Source organism: Elaeis guineensis, chromosome 1 (genome assembly GCF_000442705.2).
Source record: "Elaeis guineensis isolate ETL-2024a chromosome 1, EG11, whole genome shotgun sequence".
NCBI classification, from domain to species: Eukaryota; Viridiplantae; Streptophyta; class Magnoliopsida; order Arecales; family Arecaceae; genus Elaeis; species Elaeis guineensis.
This window is the reverse complement of record NC_025993.2, coordinates 181,167,565-181,191,904: the sequence shown is the minus strand read 5'-3', so window position 1 is coordinate 181,191,904 and position 24,340 is coordinate 181,167,565. Positions and strand designations below refer to the sequence as shown.

Below are 24,340 nucleotides of genomic sequence, written 5' to 3'. Positions count from 1 at the left end.
CAGGTTGATATAGTCATGGAATCCAAAGTATGTAGCCAGTATTTGGCTTTGTCCTTAAGTGAAAAAGGGAATAATTTCAACCTAAGAGCATCATCGGAGAAGTTGTGAATTTTGACAGTTGAGCATATCTCAAGAAATTCTTCAAGATGTTTATAAGGGTCTTCATTACTAAGTCCATAAAATAAAGGTAACATTTGGATTATACTGGACTTAATTTCATATTGAGTGGCCTCTACAGGGGGCACTTGAATACAAGGAGAGTAGGTATATGTGGAAGGAGTAAAGTACTCCTTCAATTGCTTGGGTGGATCATTCTCCTGATTTCGGTCCATCTTTTTATGTCTGTTGGCTCTAAGGGTTCTTTCTATTTCTGGATCAAAAGGTTGGATTTCTGGTCGTAACGATCTACGGCCAAGCATACACCTTACAATTATACTGTAGAGCACACACAGAATTTTTTTTTTTTTATAATATATATTTTTATAATAAAGTGAGAAAAGAATGAAGAAAATCTAAAGAGAAGAACCTAAGAATCTTAAATCTATGAAAAGGGAGAAATTAATTAATGTTTAGATGTTAATTGCAATCAACTTAAACAATCATAGACTCTCTATCCTAAGGTTAACTTAGATCTAGACAGCTCCTAACTTTCAAGATTGCTTTTGAGCACTCCAAGCTCAAGACTGACTAACTGACTTGGCCAGGTAAGCGTAAGATGTGGGAGGTTCCCTGCTCGTTGCTTTCCTTAGACACCAACTAAGTTGGCCAGGTCAGTCAATGGAACCAATTGAAAACCACTTTCTTTAATCACTTGCCTTAGACACCAAGCAATTAACCAATCCGCACTCGGTTCAACTCTAGAGCTTTCTTATCCTATTGAGCTCGAAATTCCTAGGGCTGACGTCTAGTTGATTTTAAATTAAGGTCTAGGTTATGCAAATGCAAGGGAGTGATTTGTGGGCCAAGGAAGGGTGATCAAATCCCCACCTTATCTGGTTAATGGGTTATTGCCCTTAAGATTAATTATGGAGATGCAATGCAAAGAAACAAGGTGTCCAATCAAGTTAGAAATTTTTATATTTGAGGTTATGCTATTTTAGTTAAGTGTTATGAAATGTCAATGATTTTTTTTTTTTAGTTTTACAAGAAAATAAATTTAAGTGATTAAGTCTAAAAAGCAATAAATCACTGGGCTATGAAAAGTAGCAAATTATTCTAAGCAGCAAAATTCCTAAGTAGTAAATTAGTTATGCAAGGTAATTCTGTAATTATGCAAATAAGATTATCTAGCTAGAAAGCACTGAAAAAAATTTAAAACGAAAAATAAAAACTGAAAAGTATTTTTTTTTTTAATTTTTTTTTTTTCAATTTTTTAATTCAACCGTGCTAAGATCCCCGGCAACGACGCCAAAATTTGATGCGTAGTCGTTGATAGCACCAAAAATAACTCTACTCACTACGTAGGTAGGATGAGTCGAGATCGTATCTTCAGGGACCTTGGGCTAAGTTGAGATTGCAAGATAAAAGAAAGAAACGTTGTTTTTGATTTAGAAAATAAATTATCTTAAAATTAAGGTAATTAGAAAATAAAGAACTTGGGAGTTTTGAATCACTTTGCACTAGCAGAGTTGTATCTCTTTTTCTTTTTTTTTTTAATTAAATGAATGCTATTAATCTTAGGAAAAATATCTATCTTTCCTCGGCACGCTCCATACCCGTAGATCACGGCGCATCTCCGAAAAGTATTGGGTAAATAACTCTTCTTTCCTCGGCACGCCCCGTATCCGTAGATCACGGCGCGTCTCCGGGAAGTAAAAGCTATTCCTAATATTAATCTAACAAGAAAGCATAAATAAAAACATATAAATGAGAACAATTAAAGAACTCATGACAATTTAAATAAAAAATATAATCTTTATTGCATATAAAGAAATACAGGAAAGTTTAGAACAATAAACCATCTCTGTGTCGTTACAAAATTTCTTCTCCACTCCCGAGACTGCCAGCCTAGCTGCTCATGAAGTAGTCCCTTTCTATTCCTCTATGCAAGGCTTTAGAAGAATTTCTGGGCTCCCCTTCTAATGGGAGTACAAAAGCCTTTTTATAGATATTAGGGGGGAGGAGTTTTACATGATTTTCCGATGTGGGACTAAAAAAATACAAATCTTTCAAAACATTTCTAAATATTATTTTTTTTCTTATTTTGAACTCGTCTGCCGTGCGCCCACACCCGCGTCAGCGCCCGTCTCGCGTCCACGCCCGTCCCCGCGTCCACGCCGCGTCCCGCGTCCACACTGCGTCCCGCGTCAGCACGTCCACGCGCACCACTTTGTTTTGAATTCATGTGAAACAAGCGCCAGCCAGCCTTTGAATTCACGTGAAACCGCCCAGAGAAAATCAACATGAACCATCTTTTCACATACCAAAAAGAAACTTTTGTTTCTTTACAATGACATCTGTATCCTTTTGGATTCCTTGCATAGTATCTTCATTTTCTATAATACCGGATGCGTCTTTCTTTTATTTTAATTTTATTTTAAGTCCAAATTTCTTCAAACTTGAGTCTTTTTGATCTATGAATCGGACTCTTTGTATCGGCGATCATCTTTCCTGTAAAACATAAAAAGAAGCATCAAATTCTTAATAAATAAAATAAATTAAATATGATTTTCTGCTTTAAATGACTTAAATTATGTGTTTATCAATGTTGTATTGCAAGGGAGGAATTGATCCTTCAATTTTTGCTTCAACACCTCTCAAGTATCAATCTTTTGCCTCGCAACATCTTCCATTCTAGTTCTCCATCACAGTTTGACATCCCCCACCAAATACATGCTGGTGATAGAGACTTTCTCTTTTTCAGGAGCATGCGCAGCCTTGAAATATTGCTTCATGTCCCACAAGAAAATTTTCAAATCTTTGGCACTCCGAATGCCATTGCAGGGCTTGGGGTCAAGGACTTTCATCTTGATGGCACCATCTCCCCGCGAAGGGTTTTGTAGAATCGTCTTGAGGAGTCTGACATCAAATGTCATCTCCTCCAAGTGTTGCTGCGCCGTTGCGAAGGCTTCTTGCAGCAGAGCCAATGTGGCCAGCGAGTTCTCCACTTGCGACCACAAAGGTTTAGCGGCTTCATTTTGAGGCATCCCGATCATTGCCTCCAATCGAAACAATTTTTCACGGATAGCTTCCATGTTGTTGCCATCTGTTCGCATGAGCGCCACCCCAATGCTCACTATTTTGGCACTAAAATTGGTCAAGATTTCACTGATAGAGCCTTGAAATTGGTTATGATACTAACTTTTTATTTTATTTTATTTTATTTTTTTCAACTGTCACAGGGCTGATTCTCGTCCAAAAATTTTTGCAAGAATACAAGCCTTCTACGGTACTAGACTGCTGTCTAGTTTAGCCTCTCAACACTCCCCACCCCATAAGATGCACACACAAAGTGGATTTGGGACAAGATATCAAGGCACATTGAGAAAATATCAAGGATTTTCTTTATTCCAATTCCCACAAAATTCTGAATAATAGAGATCCGCTCACAGTCTCTCTGAATATTCCACGCTCACCCACTCCTGCCTGCTACAAGCCAGCAAGCATGGCATACATAGGCGGTGGACAACTTCATCTAACTACTGGGAACCAACTTGGAACCATCCCCCATCTGTTTGGAGGCAAACTGCTCCAAGGAGTTGGGAGTCAACTGCTGAAAACTCTCCCAAACTGTCGCTGGATAGCAACTGATCAAGACAATCAAAGGCAACCACCGGCCAACTCAGAATTCTGTCCAACATGCCAATTGCATGCCAAAGCCATAGGCTACGCGTGTCCAAGTGCCAGGCTGCATGCGCTCGGGTGCCAGGTTGCGCACCCTTGCGAGCTCATGCGCGCACGCGTCCTACCGTACGTGCCCATGCGCGCGTGCTAGTGCCACGCGCCCTGCACACCCGTGTGCGCGCACTGCTACCGCGCCCTTGCTGTGCGTGTGCCGTTGCCGCACGTGCCCTGTTGCCGCGTGCGGCGCTGCCACACGCATGCTACCATGCGGGTGCAGTGCTTGCCACAGCAGGGGCGCTGCCACACGCATGCTACCACACGGGTGCAGTGCTTGCCGCGCACACCCTGCAGTGCGGTGCGTCCTGTCGTGGCACCTTTGCGTGCACTGCTATGCGCACCCTTGCCCGCACAATGCCATGGTGCCGCGCACTGCTGCATCTTGACATCCGTCTGCTGGTGCCAATACTTAACCTGGCCATCCAAGTACTAGGCCATACCTTTTTCTTGCAGAGCTCCCGCAAAGCTTTTGCACACTTGGGATTGGCACGGCAAAAGCATCAGCCCGTGCCATCCCAAAAGTCAGCTAATGGGACTGTGACAAACCACCCCCACCCGAAGATCCCAACGTCCTCGAAGGGAGGCATGACAGGTAAGTTTGGATTGCCTCTCCAAACTGCCATAATGAAGTCTCTTTTTCCTAACTAGCCTCATTCTCTGATTCTCCTTTTCATTGGACCAAATACTCGATCCTTCTATTCTTCTTATTGTGTCCCAAAGTCCGGTGGTGAAGAACTTTCTTCACCTCCTTGTCAAACTGTCGCCTTATTGTTGGTGGGGCTCGTTGCACCTAAATATTTGAAGGATCTACATCTTCATAAAAAGGTTTTAGATAACTCACATGAAAGGTTGGGTGTACCTTTAGTCTTTCCGACAAATGCAACCGATAGGCAACATTTTTCACCTTCTTCACCACTTCAAAGGATCCATCATATCTTGGAATCAGGCCTCAATGTACTTTCTTACTGTTGATCCTTTTTCAAATTTGAATAGTGAGTTTCAGCAGAACTTTATCCCTTATATCGAATTTCAATGACCTACGCCCTTTATCTGCATATTTCTTCATCCTCCTCGCTGCCTTATTAAGACTGTCTGGCACCTCTTCCAGCATTTTCTGCTGATTTTGGGCAAACCGATAGGCTGCTGGACAGATTCTCCCAAATTTCTGCAAGGCAACTTCTTGAGGGGTAAGAGGTTGTCGTCCAACCGTCAACTCAAAATGATTGAATCCTGTTGCAGAGGATCGATGAAGATTGTAGCAGAACTGAGCGGTGTCTAATAGCTTCAGCCAATTTCTTTGGCTGGCGGTCACATAGTGCCTGAGATACTCCAACAGAGCATTCACCCTCTCCATCTGACCATCAGTTAGAGGACGGTTTGCTGTGGAGAATTTCAGTTCAGAAACCATCAATTGGAAGAGATAGGTCCAAAATCTCCCTGTGAACCGAGCATCTCTATCACTGATAATATCTGAAGGCAACCCAAAATGTTTCACCACATTTCGGTAGAACAAGTCTGCAGCAGTCTCCGTTGGACATGCTTCTGGCATTGGGACAAAAATAGCATACTTGGAGAAGCGATCAACAACCACCATGATAGAAGACATACCTTCAATCTTAGGAAAGCCACTAATGAAGTCCATGGATACCGAAACCCATGGCTTCTCCGCAATAGGCAATGGTTGTAGGAGACCCGCCTCCTTGCACCTCTCTATTTTGTCTTGCTGGCACACCAAGCAAGACCGAATATAAGCCTCAATATCCTCCTCCATCTTCGCCCATATGAATGTACGAGACAAGAGAGCCATCATGCGCTCCCTTCTCGGGTGTTCCGTCCACTGAGAATCATGGGACTCCCTCATGAGTTGTCTCCTCGATCCCCTACTATCAGGGACATATAGTCTATTGCCTTTACCCATCAATAGACTGTCTTCAACCCAATATCTCTGGGTCACACCATCTCGAACTTGTTGAAGCAACTTTTGGTAGCCTTTATCCGATTGAGCCGCCATCAGAATCTTGTCGGTGGAGTCTGCTTCAATCGAGGAAATGGCAGCAGCCACTTCCACGACGCCTTTCCGACTCAAGGCATCAGCAACCTGGTTATGCCTCCTAGGTTTATGCTCCCACTCCAAGTCATATTCAGCTAAGAACTCCTACCACCAAGCTTGTCTAGGAGACAGTTTTTTCTGCATCAAGAAAAATATGGTAGTCACATTATCAGTTTTCACCATGAACTTGGTACCCAACAGGTAGACCCACCATGTCCTCAAGCAATGCATCACAGCCAGCATCTCTTTCTCATGGACAGAATATCGCTGTTCCGTCTCCTTGAGTTTCCAACTTTCAAAGGCAATCGGATGTCCCTCTTGCATCAAAACACCCCCAACAGCCTTATCGGAGGCATCGATATGCACTTCAAAAGGCTTCATAAAATCAGGCAACTTGAGCACTGGTTTCGAAGAAACAGTCACCTTCAATCTCTTGAAGGTCTCTTGACACCTTTCAGTCTAGACCCACGACTGATCCTTCTTCAATAGATCTGTCAATGGGACAGCTTTCTTGGAATAGCCAGCCACAAATTTATGATAGTAGTTGGTCAAACCAAGAAAACTCCTCAACTCGGCAACTTTGGTAGGTGCTGCCCAATCCAAAATGGCCTCACCTTCTTCCGATCCATCTTCATCGTGCCATTGCCCACCACATGCCCAAAAAAATTTATTTTCTTGCAGCAGAATTCACACTTTTTCCTCTTTACATACAACTTATGTTCTCTCAGCTGATTGAATACCAACTTAAGGTGCTTTCGGTGTTCTTCCAAAGAATCACTATATATGACTATATCATCCAGATAAATAACTGCAAACTGATTGATATAATCATAAAAGACATCATTCATTAAGTTGTAGAAAGTTGGAGGTGTATTTGTCAAGCCAAACGGCATGACAAAGAACTTATAGGATCCATACCTCGTAACCATAGTGGTTTTAGGCTCATCCCTTTCAGCAATTCTCACTTGCCAATAACCTGATCGTAGATCCAACTTGGTGAAGTATGCAGCCTTGGATAAACAATTAAACAAATATGAAATCAGGGGCATTGGGTATTTGTTCTTGATGGTGACTTTGTTTAAGCCTCTGTAGTCCACACAGAGCCTAGAAGAACTATCTTTCTTCTCCTGAAACAACACAGGGGCACCGAAAGGGACTTTGAATGGTTGTATCTTTTCTGCATCCTGCAGTTCACCCAACTGCTTCTTTAATTCAGCCAACTCCTTAGGCAACATTTTGTAGGGAGCTTTGGCAGGAGGTCTTGTGCCGGGCATAAGATCAATCTTATGATCTACAGCATGTCGAGGCGACAACTCTTTAGGCAACTCCGAAGGCATCACATCACCAAATTTCTGCAGAATTTTAGCCACCTCCTTTAGCACCTCTGCTGTCTCATCAGAGCCCATATCAATGAGAGCAGCAAGGTAAGTCATTTGGCCCCGCTTCCATCCATGGGCCAACTGCATGGCGGAGACCATCTCCACCTTTGGTTCGCAAACACCAGCATCCGAAGGCATGCTGTTTCTTCTCATCATGGATCATTAGTCCAAATAAGTGTGGCAATATCGCTACTTTGGCAGCGACGAAAAAGTCATTGCCAAGGATCAAGTTGTAGTCGTCCAGCGGAACCACTATCAGGTTCATGCGACCATCCCATCCGCCAATGGTCACTTGGACATCAAAGGCCATGCCCCTCACGGCCTGGGCTTGGGAATTGACTGCCTTGATATGGCTCGGGTGCTTCACCACACTCAAGCCTAGAGTAGGTATGATCCTTTCAGCCACAAAACTGTGAGTGGCACCAGTGTCCACCATGGCTGAAAGCTGATGTCCATTAACTCTCATATGCACGAACATTAGTTTGGGGCGTTCCTTGGCTTTCTCTGCCTGAATTGCTCCAAGCAATTGCAATGGTGCAACTTGGTGTGTAGCCTCTGAATCAGAGTCATCATCATGGGCTTCTTTGGAAATAATGGCACTTATCTTGCCCTTATTGGGATAATTTCGGGCAAGATGAGGGCCATTACAGATGAAGCAACCAGGATGAGGGTTGGCTTGATCCCTCCTTTGGTGGGAACCCTCTACCTTTGCCTTCCCTTTATCAGCATCCTTGGTCCGCTTCTCTCCAGCATCCTTGAACTTTGGCTTCTTCTTATGAGTTTTCTCAGCAAACTTTGGCTTGCTTGTTGAAGGCCCATTGCTGGGTTTACTGATTCGCAAATCCACCAAGGCATCAGCGGTAGCCAATGCGGCAGGCAAGTCTTTGACACCTTGCCGTCGCAACTCCAATTGCGCCCATGGTTGGAGGCCAGACAGGAAATTGAATAGCCTGTCTGCCTTGGACATATCCTTGATGTCCAACATAAGAGAGCTGTACTCCTTCACATACTTTCTTACCGAACCGGTCTGCCTCAACGTCTTTAAGGTACACAGAATTCGCTTGGGTGGTACCTTTGTTTGGTGTTTTGTTCATGCAAAACTTCAGAGGAATTAGATTATCCATTTGACAAGACCTCTCCTCTTTACACCCTATGTTTTTATTTCAAACCCGATAAGTTAGTATGTTCTTACGCATGATAAAATGAGGACGGGATGTAAATAGTAAATCTTAATTGACAAGTTATAAATGGATCATAACTTCATGGATAAGTGTAAAACATGATAGCATGAGTGCATTGTGGTTGCTAGAGCATGAAGAAATGTTTTTACTTTCATTTTCAAGCATTTTTGAGTTTAAACAAAGTTGTAAAACCTATACATGCCCATTTTTCACTTGAGTTTATGCAATTATATTGGATAAAAAAAAAACTTGTTTTGAGGACACTTTTCTGAGCTTTTCCCTTATGCCCATGCCAAGCCCTGTAAGTACAATTGCTGTTGATTGCTTGACAGTTCTTGGTGCTTATTTCAAGTTCAATTATGTTAAAATTGGAAAGCCAGGTGTCTCGGCTCTGTACTGCAGAATGTGCGCAAATGGTGCTGACCCCCTTCGTTATTCTTTCCTTTGATCTGCTTTTCTTTCATCATCTCTCATGCTTGTTTTAGCTACCCTTCCACTTCACTTAAAATTGTACAGAAACAGCTCGAACCATGATGCAGTTGTACCATAGTAATCCCGTTTCTTTGATTCATGGTATTGTGCTTACGCTTAGTTTGTCCTTCATATCAAAAATACATTCCTCTCTTTGTATATTGTCAAAAGGCTTTTAGTTGCTTGTGGATGAGGGAAGTGAGAGAAAATGCTGCAGAGGTCCAATTGGGTGATGAAGAAAGCCCTTTTTGCCCCTGCATAAGCAAGAAGCAGAGAAAATTTCTTGTCTTTTTCTGAAAACATTATACTTCTTCCATTTGCTTGTTTTCTTTATATGACATTTTATATTTAAATTGGGTTTTATCTCTTAATTTTCAGTTGTGATGCTCTAACAATACTCTCATAAGTTCTAGTTCAAGTTATTTAGTGAATATGGATTCACAATTTATCTGGACGAGAAGATTGTTCGATTTGAATTCTCTGAGTGCTGAGCCTGAACTCGATGTGAAAGAACAGATAGTGAAATTTATTCTAATAGGAAAGAAAATCCCTTGATTTTTTCTGTATTTATTATGAACATACCTGGTATAATATTTCAAGCTTTCATTTTCCAGGTTAGTATGCCTGATGTAGGTGAATCAACTGTTGCTGTGATGAAAATGATATACTCAATAATGGAGTCTCATCTTCGGTGCTACAATTTATGGCAGGTCCTATCTTTGATAGCAAAATTGTATTCAATAATATTTTTTGGTTTTATTGATATCACATGTTTGGAAATTTCTTCAATATGGTCAATACTTACCTCTAATGCAGAATATTCTAATTAAACATGTTAAAAGTTTAGGGCTGGAGAAGTTAAGAGATGTTGAATTGAAGATTTCTTTGCTGTCCATTAAGCACAAAACACAAATTGCTTTAGAAGTTCTTATCATGGCACATAAGATTGTACTTCTAGTTTCCTTTAGGCAAATTTTAATTAGAAAAGAATGAATACAATTACTGCCATATCCTTCATTTTCTTTCCTGTTTGAAAAAGTAAAGGCATTTTTCTTGGAAAATTCTATGTCTAGTTGAGGAGAAGTGCTCTTCCCCATGGTAGTAAGGCTGCAAACTTATAGGTCTCCCCGATATCTGACTCAGATCCAGACCTAAAAATAGGGTTGCAATTGGACTTCTTTTTTTTTTCCTTGTGACCTGACACCAACACAATCCAATGTGGAATAATATGTGGACTAGAATGGGTGGATAGCTCCTAGATCCACCTTGATCTGACAATACCCAACCCAACCCATATAGGTAAATAACTATATAGAGAGACATATATTTATTCAATTTGCTTCAATGACTGATTTTGAGCTAAGATAACTAGAATGCAAAAGGATCTAGTGAATTCTCCTAAGATACTTATGGGGAAATTATATTATCATTTTTGGTACCTAAATAACTATATCTAACTAATTTTTGTTGGTATCTTGAAGCTTTTTGCCCCAGAGTATACCCCAACCCTGAACCCAACCCCAATGAAACCCCTAATATGGGGTTGGATTTGGATCTAGACCAGTTCAAGTCAACCCATTTTCTGCTTTGGATCATGAAATAACTGTTAAATGGATTGGGTTGGATCTAGTTTCGGACACAGCTTAAAATGGGATTGGATCTAGATGAAGCAATTCCTGGACTCAACCTGACCAACATGCAGTGCTACATGGTGAATGAGAGGCCGAGAGAGAGAAGTAAAGGAAGCCTAGAAACAGAAGAAATGAAATAAAATGATTGGAGATAAAAAAAGGTAGTTTGTTTAAAAATATTTGCCAAATGGTTGCCATTAAGCTATTTTTATTATGCTTAATAATTATATACAGTGGTGGAAAATATGTCGTATAAACATTTCTGTACCTAACATATTTCAAATATGTGAAACACCTAAAGTAAGACATCTAATTGCCATTTTGTTTCCATTTCCGTCATGTCTATTGTGCTCTGGCTGTTATCATTCTATTTGATGCAACAATGGTCATCAACATATCAATTTGTACAAATGTAGTTATAGATGTTCATGCATCTTTTCAGTTCTCAATTCATCAGTTGACATTGAGCCTTACTGCTTATACTTCTCATAAGGGTGCTTTTGTATGTATGTGTGTATGTATTTATTTTGTCTCCCTATTTTAATCGATACATATCATTGTAAACAAATGCTTTGTTGTCACAGTTGGATGGGCGGCCCATGAGTGGAGACATTGGTGGAGGTGCAACAAGAGAAGCAATTGCCTTTGCAGTTCATTTGGCTTCCACGTTGGACAAGCCTTGTGGTACATATATGGCATAACATGGGTTGGATTAAGTGATATCTGATTATACCTGTTCTCGAAAGATTATTAATTTTGAAGTTGACTCTGTAGGTTTCTATCAACTTGCTGGTGGCACTAATTCTCATACAATTAACCATTTAAAAAAAGTGGGTCTTTTCCAGACAACAGCCATTTCTGGTAATCACTTTTGTTCTTCTAGAAACTGACATATGTTATATGATTCTCATGAAATTTCTCATACACTGCCATCAAGTGTTTGAGAAATGGACTATTTTTGTCACCACTCATTAATGTTGGAATCTTGAACAGTGATAAATGTCAGGATGGAATTATCTTATTGCTGCATGCTTTAAGCTTTTCATTGATGTTCTAGTGGATGATATCATTTGCAACTGCAAAGCTGCGGAACAGATCCAGCTTTTACCCATTGAATGATAAAACAAATGGACTACAGATTAGGATACTTTGCTTTAGCGAACCAAAAGAGAGTAAATATTCAAAATCTGATTAAGTTGTTTATTCCAGTTCTAACTTTCAGATGTATGCAATTGCAACAAGCATATCTTACACTTGCTGTCTTAACTGTGGAATGGATGAACTAATTCTTTTAATTTTTTTCTTTTTGCAGGGCACTCTTCGGATACAAGTGGTGCTGCTCAATCAACAGGTTTAGAACAAGCCTTGATTGGTGGAATAGCTTATGGTGGCTATGCACGGAAGGTTCCATTTTCTTCTACCGCAAGCAATTTTTTGAGCAAATTCTTCATAATCAAACCTTTTGTTTTGCTAATTGATATTGAAGATAAACCTGTCCCTGTTCATTATCATTCTCTTTCCTGCAGTATTGCCTCCCTTTGTTTTTGGCTGTCATATTACTTCCTTTTCTCATAGCTATCTTTATGATAAGTTGATCTGGTAAACTACTGTTTAGATTGATAGAATTGTATTAACGTGATACAACAATTTCAGTCCCAAAAGCTTCTCCACTTTTTGAGGAAGATTTTTAGTAATCTGTTGTTGGAAATTAAACACTCAAAGCTGACTTTTCCCAAGAACCGTGAGGTTGTGCCTCAGGAAAATGAAGGAATCTCTGCTTTAGATATATCCTACTTCTTAGAGACACCTGCCAAAACACATGTCGACTAATTATAAGTTATCTCCTCAATTTGATGGTGGAAGATCAGTGCCTCAATGCTTTTTATATTAATTATCAGTGATTATGTAATCCACTCAACTTCTGCAGTTCTGCTAGCAACCAGGTTTCTCTCATGAGTAGTGAAAACATATGATCCAAACCAGAGAGGCATATGGTAGCTAAGTTGTGAGGAATAAAAGTTTCATATTTTGGGTTTTCAGTTTTGAACTTTTAAAATGTATTATCCATCTAATTGAGGATGATCTTCATGGCGAAATATATGGGAAAAAAATTTGGTTACATGCCAGTGATTAAGAAAACTCATAATCCAAGCATGCTCTTCTTTGGCTCATTTTGGTCTTTTGAGCTCAATTATTATCCTTGCCAAAGAAGCAGAGTTTCTTAATCAACGGTTTCAGCGAATGTCATGCATTGTGGCAGGATGATCTTCAGCCTTTTTTTTTTAATTGATCTGTGATTTTTAAAAAGATTAAAATGGTTTTAGATATGATTTGTAATTGGGGGAAGGAGGTAGGATGATATCATGCCAGCATATATAAGATGGGTGACTTGAAGTGCAAATGGTCGTTTCAAGGTTCAACATTCAAAGGAGCTGTACGAACTGCAACCGTCATGGAGGCGTATGCTGAAAAAAAATGAGCTATAATAGCTAACTCCTAAACTTTTCATTGGCGAAGAATTGTGCGTATATTTTACTAACACATCCATGTGCTGTTACTATTATTTGTATTTTGTTTGTTACTTGACCATCTAATGTTATGCGTTCAATTTCAAGATCTGTTGAAATTTTTATTTGAAATACTAATCTGATGCTCAGAGGTGTGCCTTCTCTAAAATTATACTTGAAGTCCTACTAAATTTGCTGCAGATTGTTGGAAGAGTCTTGCGCAAAATGCCAACCCAACATGGCCATGCGAAAATTGAAGATTATCCAGAGCATTTCTTGGAGGCACTTCAAGAAGCCTTAGCATTGGTTGGGCCTGTGAAGTGCTACAGCATGCCTTTTGTTTTGCCTAAACAGACGACTTCTATGTGAGGTAAACATCCGTGCTCGCGCATCTGAAGGGAAGTCGTATTAAAACATGATGCTCCCTAACTATCAGTGCTTTTCTGGGTATTTATAACAGTAAGTCTACTTTTTAATTTGACATAATTTCATCACTCTAACACGTACTCTAGCTCACCATGCTAATGCGGAGAACCCGAATGAAATTTCTTATTTCTGGTGGCGCTTGCTTTGTAGACATAAAAGCTATTACCAAAACTATTCACGCTATCTTAGTCTTAAATAATAATCATCAAAAGTAGAAAGGACCATTCCTCCACCAACTAGTTAATGCTGAATTTTGCCCGATCATGTGCTTGAATTATTGCCAATGTTAGTTATATGTGTATTATTTCATACTTGCATGGAAGTGCATGCGGTTTGGGGGTTGGTTCCGCTAGGTGAACCCTGCTAAATTTCATACGGTTAAATTGTCTTTATGTATGATATGAACCCCACAAAACCCATGTGTCATTAACGTCAAGGATCGGTATGGGTTTAACCTACTTATGGTGGGTACTGGAACATATTTTTCTTTCTTTGGTAGAAAAAGGGAGGGAGAACAACCTTTACTCGATCCATTTTTTTAGGATGCGCTATCTAAACACCGAATCCAAAACCTCGGCGATACATTTTTAGTGGAGTGTTTTTTGTGTTGGTCTTGTCCGAGCCGTAATTTTTTATTTTGTTTTTTTGTTTTGTGTGTAAATGTAGGCTGCAAATAAGTTTCCAACTCTGAAAATTTGGATAATGTAGACCAATAGAAACGGAGTAATGCTTCAAATCTCCCCTCATATTTGGGGTTGATGCAACTTGCAAGATTTTCTGCCAAAACTGGGATGGTTCAGTGAAATATGAAATTACCGATTCAGCAATTGTGGCTCCATGAACTTTTGGGCGCCCATAGCAAGTGTTTTTCGTAGAGAGGTCAAAACGATTTGCTCCAGGCCTGCTGGATATCCCTGAAATTTCTTTATCTTTTAACTTTATCGTTTAGATTTTTTATTGAAGGTAGAAGATTTTTGGATGGTTCAGATGGACATCCAAACATGCTCTTAGGTTTTACTTACTGCCTCATTACTAGTCCAACTCTCATCATCCATTTGATACAGTTGTTTAATACAATAATCATATCTAGGTCCGAAGTTACTTTGGATGGTTGCTGAGACTGCATTTTCCTAAACATTAACGGGATAATTTATTTCCAATCTACTTTATTTGAAATAAATCACTCCATCTTGAAAGAAATAATAACCTTAGCATTTGCTGGGCTACAGTGAAAAAATGGAATAAAAACAGTTATTCACTTTAATCCCGAACCACAGGCATTCTAACTTTTCATCTATTTTGAAATGTTGCACCTTGAAGCCGGGTGCCAAAAATCTTCTTCCTTGTACTCTGTCTACTTTCTTCTTTCAATAATAAAAACATATCATGGAGAGGCAAACAAACATAATGCATATGGAAGTGTAGATTATATATTTATCACGCAGTTACGCCCATCAATGTTTTTTCTCATGTCTATCTATCTACCTAGAGAGAGAGTGAGAGAGACTTGACTATACTTATTGGATCTCTACTTAAATTCAATCAGGTCTAAATCAGATAATAGAGGTTCTATATCTGATTAGAACTATCACATATGATCTATTATCTTATAAATTACTTGCGCATCAAATTTCATATAATTTAGAGATCTTTATCTCATGCATTGAGAGGTTAAAATATTAGATAATTTAAGTGACATAAAACGATGTTTTTTTCTTTGATCACTTGATACATGGGTGGGGACTTCCAAATTGTATGATTTTTTATATATAAGTAATTTAGAGGTAGTTGATCACATCTAGAATTGATTAAACACCAAACAAGATCAGGTTTTATAACACAAGCTAGGCTTGATGATGATGTTCATTAAAGAAACTAACAAGAGAATTTATAGCATGCTATTAGTTCAAACTTAGCCCAGCTCGACCATCAAGCTTACAATTCTGTCCAATCTTGGCCTAGTTTTGAAGAGCCAATCCCAAGTGCATCGATCAGCCCAATCTTCTATATATTCTTTTTTTCATCTCCATCACAGATAGGGCATGGCTCCAACATCAATGGCTATTTGGCACCGTGCGCCAACAATGTCACCCATCTAACTGTCTGAAATGGGAAAGACTGTTTTTTTTCCTTTTCTCTCTCTCTCTCACTTTTTTTTTTTCCCTCCATCATACTCTCTATACAGCGCAACTTATGATGAAATAACTAAGAAGCGTGGTGTGTTGGAAGAACTCTGAACTCTTTTTTTTCATATATTGTATAAAAATATAAAATTAATTAATTTATTAAAAAACATTATATATATATATATATAATTATATTATTTTAGATTAAATTAAGTTATTTTTTAATTTTCTCTAGCTCAATCTGATTTTTAGATTGGACTTATTTTTTCTCTCTAAACTTGTCCAATAGATCTATTTTTAGTGTCCAAGCCCATTAAATTACGGATTAGATGAGTTATCTAGTTTGGGATTAGCTCGAGCCATGTCCAACAATTTGGATCATCAATATGAAATTTTATCATCCAATTTAGACATAACTAATTTAAGTAGATACCTATATGAGGATAACTTAGTCTCTCTCTGCACATATATTTTGATGCGGTTTGTCCCACGCATGTCAAATAACTAGTTTTGGCTAGGTCAATTTAGTGGCCGAAGGTAGATTAGGTCTGAGTCCCTGTCTAACTAACCCGGATCCGTTTGTGGCTACTGGCCTTCCTTGAAAGCCACTTGACTTCTCTTCTCCCGGTGATACTAGCGGAAGCCTTTTGTTTTGCTCTTCGCCGGCGAGGGGAAAGAGTGAAGAAACGAACGGAGGAGCGAGATCCGTAGCGAAGGGGGAATGGAGGGCGGCGATGATGGTGGGGCGGCGGCGGCGGCTGCTGCGGCCGCCGTGGACTCGAAGGACTTACAGCAGCAGAGCAAAGCCCTCGACAAGCTCACCGACCGCGTCGAAGACCGCCAGCTCGATTCCAGCCGCGTCCAGAGTGTTAGGAGACCCTAATCCTTTTCCCTTTTTCTTTCTTTTTGTTACATATTGTTTTCTTTGTACAATTTAAAGAATATAAATCGTCAAAGAAGGATTTTTTGCGCCTTCGAATTCCGATCGGCATATAGATCCCTTTCTCATGTTCTTGGTTGTTATGTTTGGTTTCTAGGGATGATTTCTCATTTTAGCAATGGGTTTTGATGTGGATTTTCTGCCGAAAAGTTTTCCCTTATGTTATCTAGGGTTTTATTTCAAGAAAATGTTTCTTTGATGGGGTTCTATTCTCTAGGTAGATTATGGTATTTTTGATATCTTTTGGTAGGAAAACGAATTATTTTTTATCATATTGTCAGTTAATTTGTTATCCATGCGTTTTTGCATAAAGATAATTTCGTCCTATGTAGATGAACAAGGATGTTGGAGATACAGAAGAAGGTCGCATGGGATCTTGTCGCTTTCTACATTAATTCTTGTAAATATGTTATGTTCTCTGTATTAAAAAGAAGTGAAGGAAAGAAAAGCTCTAACTGGAATTTCATTTTATTTTACTTTGTTTTATTTTTAAGGTTAAATGGAGGGGCAAGAGACCAAAAAATAAAAATAAAAGTGAAGATAAAAATAAAAAGCTATTTATTAAAGAAGGATTTTTTAAGCTTTTGTGAGGAGTCTGTTTTTCTTTACTTAAATATTTGAGCAAGATTAGATTGTTACACTGACATTAATAAATCCTTTCTTCAACTTGTCATGTTTTTGATATCATGCAGGCCATGGCAGCTCTTGCTTCATCTAAAGAAGCTGATTGGAATGCGATGAGAATGCGGTGAGTCAATATGTATCAAATACTTACCTGTTTAGAATCCCCAGATAGCACAGAAAAACTCTGTTGGCATGGATCATACGCCTTACCTCAACCCTCAGATCATCCAGAATGGTGAATGTGGATTGCCTTGTCCAATTATGAACTCTTTTTTATTTTTTTTTATTTTTTAAATTTCAGTGTATGGAGTTCAATGTTACATATATCAAGTAAAAGATCTTGTGACTTTTAGGGCATGCACTGTCCACTATTATCCCAAAATATTTGAGATCAAGCTTGATGGTCATCATTTATGGTTAGGCAAACATATGACCGAGGTTTACAAATATAATCACTGCAACCAATTATTCCAATTACTTGGAGTCAGCTACGTGAAGCATTCTTGGTTCAGATCTACGTTTTATGTTAAAGCCATCTATGTGAAATATTCTCTCACATTGCAGCTACATTGTCCTTGGTCTCTCTTTCCCTTAATTTTCCTTATCCAAGCATTTTTTTTTTTTTTTGAAGGATTGTTTAGATACTCATAACATATGTTATTCCATTGTAAAAGGATCTTTCACACTTAACTACCAATCGATACAGCTTTAACATTTTTATTAGTGCATTTATTATTAATGCATTCATTATTTGTGACTTCATCTTTGCATTATGATACCTAGAATCCCACCTTTTAACTTTTATACTTTTACAACTTCATTTTTTTTTAATTATGCGACCTTTATTGATAGTCTTCCTTTGCTTCATGGGCCTGCCCTGTGCTTTCATTGTGATGGCTGCAGTAGCTTTATTATTTTAGTTTGTACATCTTCTGAGAAGCCAAAAAGAAAAAGTTTTTGGTCAATGGTATCGATGAGTATCTTTCTAATTTCTGTCATACATGTATTTGGTAAATCAGCAACTATCGATGCACATCGTAGATGATATTGTCAAGAGAAACATATGATTGTTATGCACATTGATGTTTATATCAGTATTATGTATATTCATACATGGTTTTTCATTGTTCAAATCTACATGTTAGAAGAGTAATAAATCCAATCAAATTGAGTTACAAACACACTGCGATTGGGCCGAGATAGCTCCCGAAGTGGTCGATGTTGCAATATTCGCTAGTCGACATGGGCCTTGGGTTGGCTCCGCTCTGCTGTCATTTGCGACGGCCCTAGAACCTCACCTATAAAAGCTGATCTAGTTATTATTTGAGTTCCTTGACTCTATAAGTATCTAAGATCATCCTAGTGCACAGCAATGTCGGACTAAACACATGCCGATGTTGGTCCTCACAACTGATATGCCTGGTGTTATAATCTTTGGTATATATTGATTCATATCACTTCAAACATGTCAATACAAGTCGATGCACATTGATACTAATAATGTATACAGACATGCACACCTGTGCACACGAATAGATATATGTAGTAACTTGTAATAATGTATAGGGAAGGTCATTTTTTGATCCAATAGAAAGTTGATTGGGCAGTTTTTTTATCTTTGAAATTCATATACACATGCATAGATATATCCATATACATACAGACATGCACACCTGTGCACACATACACTGATGTGTGGTGTGCCTATGTGTGTGGTACTGTGCATTTTAGTCTTTCAAAAAGGCCTACTTATAGTACTATACTTTAAGGGGCGCAGATGTTCAGGTGATCAATTGTTGTTTGTGGCATCTCATTCTTGGTGCCACCAGCCTTCTAGATCCTCATTATAATTATTCATTTTCAATGTGTCCACCATTTCCCTAAAGAACCTCTTCAAGCATATTTCGAACATTCTGTTGAGCTCTTCTAGCTAAAACTTCATCAAATTCTAATTGCACCTTGTTTATCTGTTTTTCTTTTGAGCTTCAACTTTCTCTGTCCTTGATGATGATATGATTTATTCCAATTTCCATTTGTGAAATTGATACTCTAAAGCTATTTTGACAAGAACATGAATCCTTGTATAACTTCTTGGTTTACAAGGTTGCTTGTTTACTCCATTACTTGATACGAGTACTCTTTAATGTCTATGCTTCATGAGCTTATGATGAAAGATGGACAAATATCATGCCACTTCTCATTGATGGCTTATTTCATTAGGTTGTTGCTACTCCTGTCAATCTTATCATCTCTGATTATGACATTTTTTTATGCACTGCAGCTGGTTGTTGCGCATATTTTGTCAAGTATGCCATGATATTCTGTTCATTGCATGTTCTTTGGTGGCATCAATGTGCATCACCTCTTTCTTTCTTTTAGTCAGATGTTTGATACTTCTTGTGCTAACTTGGCTGCTAACGTCTCGTGAATGCTTTACTGCCTCAATTTTTTTTTTCTTTTGTTTATGGAAGACAATGAAAACCGAGAAGCGATCTCCTAGTTATGTTTCAAAGCATAATATTGTACCAAGGTTTTGGTGACTTCTTGTTGGCATGGGTGTTACACTTCCATGAGTGAACCAAGCTCTCTGAGATTAATATAATTAGTACCTTTGTTGCCTTGCATCTTGTTATTATTATCCTCCAAATCTTAGCTTTCAACTATTTCATGAAGCCCCACAATGAATCTTGATGGAGTTGATGCAGCCAATGACTGCAACATGCCAAAAAAAAAAAAAAAAAATCTCTACCTCAGGTCTTTGCCTTCAATGATGCGAATCTGGCCAGTAATGTCACCATTACTTCATTTTTTCTTTCTCTTATTAACCAACAAGAAGGAAAACAAATTAAGCAGCTTAGCAACATGCCTCCCTTTTGAGTGCTGATACATGGTAACTGTGATATTGTACCAGTCCCATGGTTTATTGGTTTTGGCGAGTGCTTGTTGGTATTGGTTTTATTCTTCACTAGTTCCAATAATGACAATTAGGATGCCCTTTAGATTGCTGGCTGCCTGCTTCTAATATTTGGCTAAGTTCCTTGTTTTGCAGATTTCTAACATAGCATTTTCCTTCATTATGAGCTTAATTTTACTAGGAAGCATACTGACATTATGCATGGTGCTCTAATGTTATCTAAATTTTAATTTTTTCATTTGGGAGCAAGTGTAGGCTAGATAAATTGGCACCAATTAATTTAGGTCCAGACTTCGGTTCATTTCCATCTTTCTGCCATTTAATCTGGAAGAATATCCTTTCCAGCTAAATTTTACATACTCAAAACAATTGAGGATACAGATCACTCAATTGATACTTGCTTACTGGATTTACAAAATGTTCCTGTATGGCTACTCTTATTTTCAGAGCACTGGGTAATTCTTCATATATACCATGAATTCAGCTAAACTGATGTAGCCTGCGTTCAGGGAGAAGGAACTGGCTGCTGTCAAGATCAATCCAACTGATGTAGACATCATCGCCAATGAGCTTGAGGTGAAAACCTTTGCTTTCTCGTTCTCACTGCTTAGCTCATGACCCTGCCGGTAATACCCCCCATTTCTATGCAGCTGGACAAGAAGGTGGCAGAGAGAACACTGAGGGAGCACAAAGGCGATGCTGTTGCTGCCATTCGCTCTTTGCTGCGCTAGAAGTTTGCATGACACGATACTATGGCTCCATTTTTGTAATCATGCAATATGGTTGGGCAATCGGGTATAAATCCTGAGTACATTTATATGGAAAAAGAACTAGTTTCTTGCTCCAGTTTTTACTCCAAATTTTTACGTGAAACATCATTCTCTTGTGCTGGAAAATATGCAGTGACTATATATTCTGTTTATTTTCTGCGGTGTGCTTGTTGATTTCTTGCAAACTTAAAGTTTTTGGGTTTTGATGAAGCTCAGTCCCTTTTACTTGATGCTCGGTTATGCCTGCAAAATTGCAATGTATATATTTATCCCTAGATCGAATTCTTGTTACATGTTTTTCCTTATCATCTCTCTTTGTTATAGAGCATCATTATAGTTATTGGATTGATAAAATGATATTTTTACCCTTGTAGTTTGAGCGCTAAAGAATTAAAATATTTAGTGATACACTGAAATAATGATTTATTTTGCTTATACTGATTGAATTGAATTATTTCTACTACTGTATAACATTTCAAATTTCCATTTTTGACAAAAATTGACAAAATATGTACTTCATATTATTCTTTTAAATATTTTCAAAATTTTACTATTTAAATTAATTAAGATATATTAATCTAAAATATAGATCCATGCAATTTTAAAAGTAATAATTAAAATATAATTTTGTTGGTAGCTATTTATATTTTTTCAAAGATAGAAAATTAAAAATAAATATAATTGCTTTTATTTTTTGTATAATTTCATATTTTAATACTTAAAAACTAAGATTATTGATTTTATTTTGAAATAGGTAAAATATATGAATTTAAATTATTTTAAATAATAAAGTTTTAAAATATTCAAAAGAATAAAATAAAGTATACATTTTTTTTTATTTTTTTGTCAAAGGAAAAAGAACATGCATAGCTACTGCTGAATTTTCAATTTATCATATTTTATGCATGTGGATTTACATTCTAGATACTTTTTAATAATAGAATAAGTATAAAATAATCATCAATCATGTAATTTTTCAGAGAAAAATTAATAAATATTTAACATATGATGTAGAAAATATGTATAACTAATAGTGTTAATTATACTTAAGTTATTTTTTTATAAGTGAAGTTTTGAAAATTTTAAAATAATAAAATGAAGGATAAATTATATGAACACTCCCTCTACTTTAGTTTAATTTCACTTATATTTTTTATATTTTAAAAAGTGTGAAATTAGTCTTTCTAGTTATCGATATATTTCGATGTAGTCTATTCGTCTATTTTTGTTAATAAAATTTTTTAAAATGATAAAAATATCTATCTCCTTCCTCTCTCTTCTTTCATGGTCAGTGTTCTTCTTTTTTCCACTTCCTTCCTTTTTCCTTTCTCTTCTTCCTTTTTCTTTTTATCCATTTCTTCTCCTCTCCTTCCTCCTTTTTCTTCTCTTTTCTCCACCTATTCTCTTCCTCTTTTTTCTCCCACCATGATGGGGTATTTCTCTGTGGTCCATGGGCCCTTCCTTACTTTAGCCTTTTGGCTGCTGTTTATCCTTTTGTTCATGGTGTTTGTTAGTTTTTTCTCTTATGAAATAGAATTCTTTTGATCCATCAATTTAGTTTCATTCTCAAATCCCATGCTTCTACCAAAATTAAGCTCTCAAAACCCCAAGAGACCTACTCACACCAACGCAACTCTTACAAAATCTCATATGCTTGAGAAAAACCCCAACTGGAACCTAAGAAACCCCTCCAATCTCCCTTAGGTGCTCTCTTTTTCCATATATCTCTGAAAAAGAGAATTAAATGAAAAGAAAGGTAAAAAGAAAAAAAATAATGATCAATCTATGTGGTAAAAAGTTTTATCTTTCAATTTTTTTTCCGTCTTTCTTTTGTTTTTGTCGAATTTTTCTTTGTTTTTCGCTGACTTTTTTTCTAATTTTTTTCCTTCCTTGAGAGTCTCACTTGGGTGGGAGGCTTGGAGCAGCCAAATAGCAAAAGCTTAAATGATAGCTATAGTTTTGTGTTGGTTATTAGAGTTCTTATCTCATGCTTCAGATCCAATCTCCCTTAGATGCTCTCTTTTTCCATATATCTTCGAAAAAGAGAATTAAATGAAAAGAAAAGAAAGTAAAAAGAAAAAAAATAATGATCAATCTATGTGGTAAAAAGTTTTATCTTTCAATTTTTTTTCCGTCTTTCTTTTGTTTTTGTCAAATTTTTCTTTATTTTTTGCTGATTTTTTTTCTATTTTTTTTCCTTCCTCGAGAGTCTCACTTGGGTGGGAGGCTTGGAGCAGCCAAATAGCAAAGCTTAAATGATAGCTATAGTTTTCTGTTGGTTATTAGAGTTCTTATCTCATGCTTCAGATGCTTAATTTGTATTGTTGCTGGACAATATTTGTCCTAAAGCATTATAGCGATATAAACGTTGTTTTTAAACCAGCTCTCTCTCTCTCTCTCTCTCTCATGTGCTAGGGGAGGAGGCCATCGTGTAAGGAAATAGTTTATAGGTGGTTTGGAGAAAAAAAATGAGGAGGAGAAGTAGATGGGAAGGAAGGGAAGGAGGAAAAAAAAAGAGAAAAATGGGTGGAGAAAAGGGAGGAGAAAGGGGAGGAGGAGAATGGGTGGAGAAAGGAGAGGGCGAAAAAGGAGGGAGGAAGAGGAGGAGGAGAAATGGATGGAAAGAAAGGGGAGAAAGAGAAAGAAGGAAGGAAGTGGGAGAAAGAGAGACACCGGTCATAAAATAGGAGGAAAGAAGAAGATGGATATTTTTGTTATTTTAAAAAATTTTATTAACAGAAATAGACGGCTGAATTATATCGGAATATATCGATAACTAGAAGGGCTAGTTTGACATTTTTTAAAGTACAGAGGGTGTAAATGAAATTGAGCTAAAGTAGAGGAGAAGTTTTTGTAATTTATCCTAAAATGAATTGTGTGTTTTGTCAATAACTATTGAAAAGGTGAAAAAGAGGACTATTCAAATGTTATCAGTTAGCAGTTATAATTTAATTCAATTAGCATAAGTAACATGAACAATTCATTTTAAATTATTGCTAAATAATTCATCAAGAGGTTTGTGTTTTAATTAATGGTTAGAGTTCGGTTCAGTTCTGCAAATAAATATGCAATTTCCAACTTTGCGGGAATAAATATGCAATTACATGGGGATACATGCATACATAGGTACATTCTCCATGGGACGTCTACAATGGATCATTGTGCAATAAGAAACTTTCCAATGATGGAATGAGCAATCGTGATTGATGCAATTTACAAGAATTATGCATGATCATCTGTGTGGATTTATTGAAGCGGTAGAGACTCTGCTGCCTATTAGCAGGGGTATAAGTGGGTTGGATTATGAGTGGGGATACATACATACTCCATGGGACGTCTACAATGGATTATTGTGCAATAAGAAACTTTCCAATGATGGAATGAGCAATCATGATGGATGCAATTTACAAGAACTATGCATGATCATCTGTGTGGATTTATTGAAACGGTAGACTCTGCTGCCTATTAGTAGGGGTACAAG

At 37.7% G+C, this 24,340-nt stretch overlaps 1 protein-coding gene across 6 annotated transcripts in view; it reads left to right on the top strand.

The window, feature by feature from the left end:
- The window catches only part of LOC105039951 (uncharacterized), a 36,405-nt gene extending 15,394 nt beyond the window's left edge, over nucleotides 1-21,011 (top strand). For 2 of the 6 annotated variants that reach the window (XM_073250614.1, XM_073250617.1), the window contains 8 exons: nucleotides 9,536-9,631; nucleotides 11,137-11,236; nucleotides 11,327-11,413; nucleotides 11,865-11,956; nucleotides 13,261-13,429; nucleotides 17,244-17,299; nucleotides 20,599-20,665; nucleotides 20,740-20,754. In XM_073250614.1, the coding sequence (XP_073106715.1) occupies nucleotides 9,536-9,631; nucleotides 11,137-11,236; nucleotides 11,327-11,413; nucleotides 11,865-11,956; nucleotides 13,261-13,428 (543 nt within the window). In that variant the 3' untranslated portion in view covers nucleotide 13,429; nucleotides 17,244-17,299; nucleotides 20,599-20,665; nucleotides 20,740-20,754. Of the gene's footprint in view, nucleotides 1-9,535; nucleotides 9,632-11,136; nucleotides 11,237-11,326; nucleotides 11,414-11,864; nucleotides 11,957-13,260; nucleotides 13,430-16,222; nucleotides 16,480-17,243; nucleotides 17,300-20,598; nucleotides 20,672-20,739 lie in introns of those variants that run through there. The other 4 variants (XM_073250613.1, XM_073250612.1, XM_010916281.3 and 1 more) reach the window with 4 other exon arrangements.
- The last annotated feature ends 3,329 nt before the right edge of the window (nucleotides 21,012-24,340 follow it).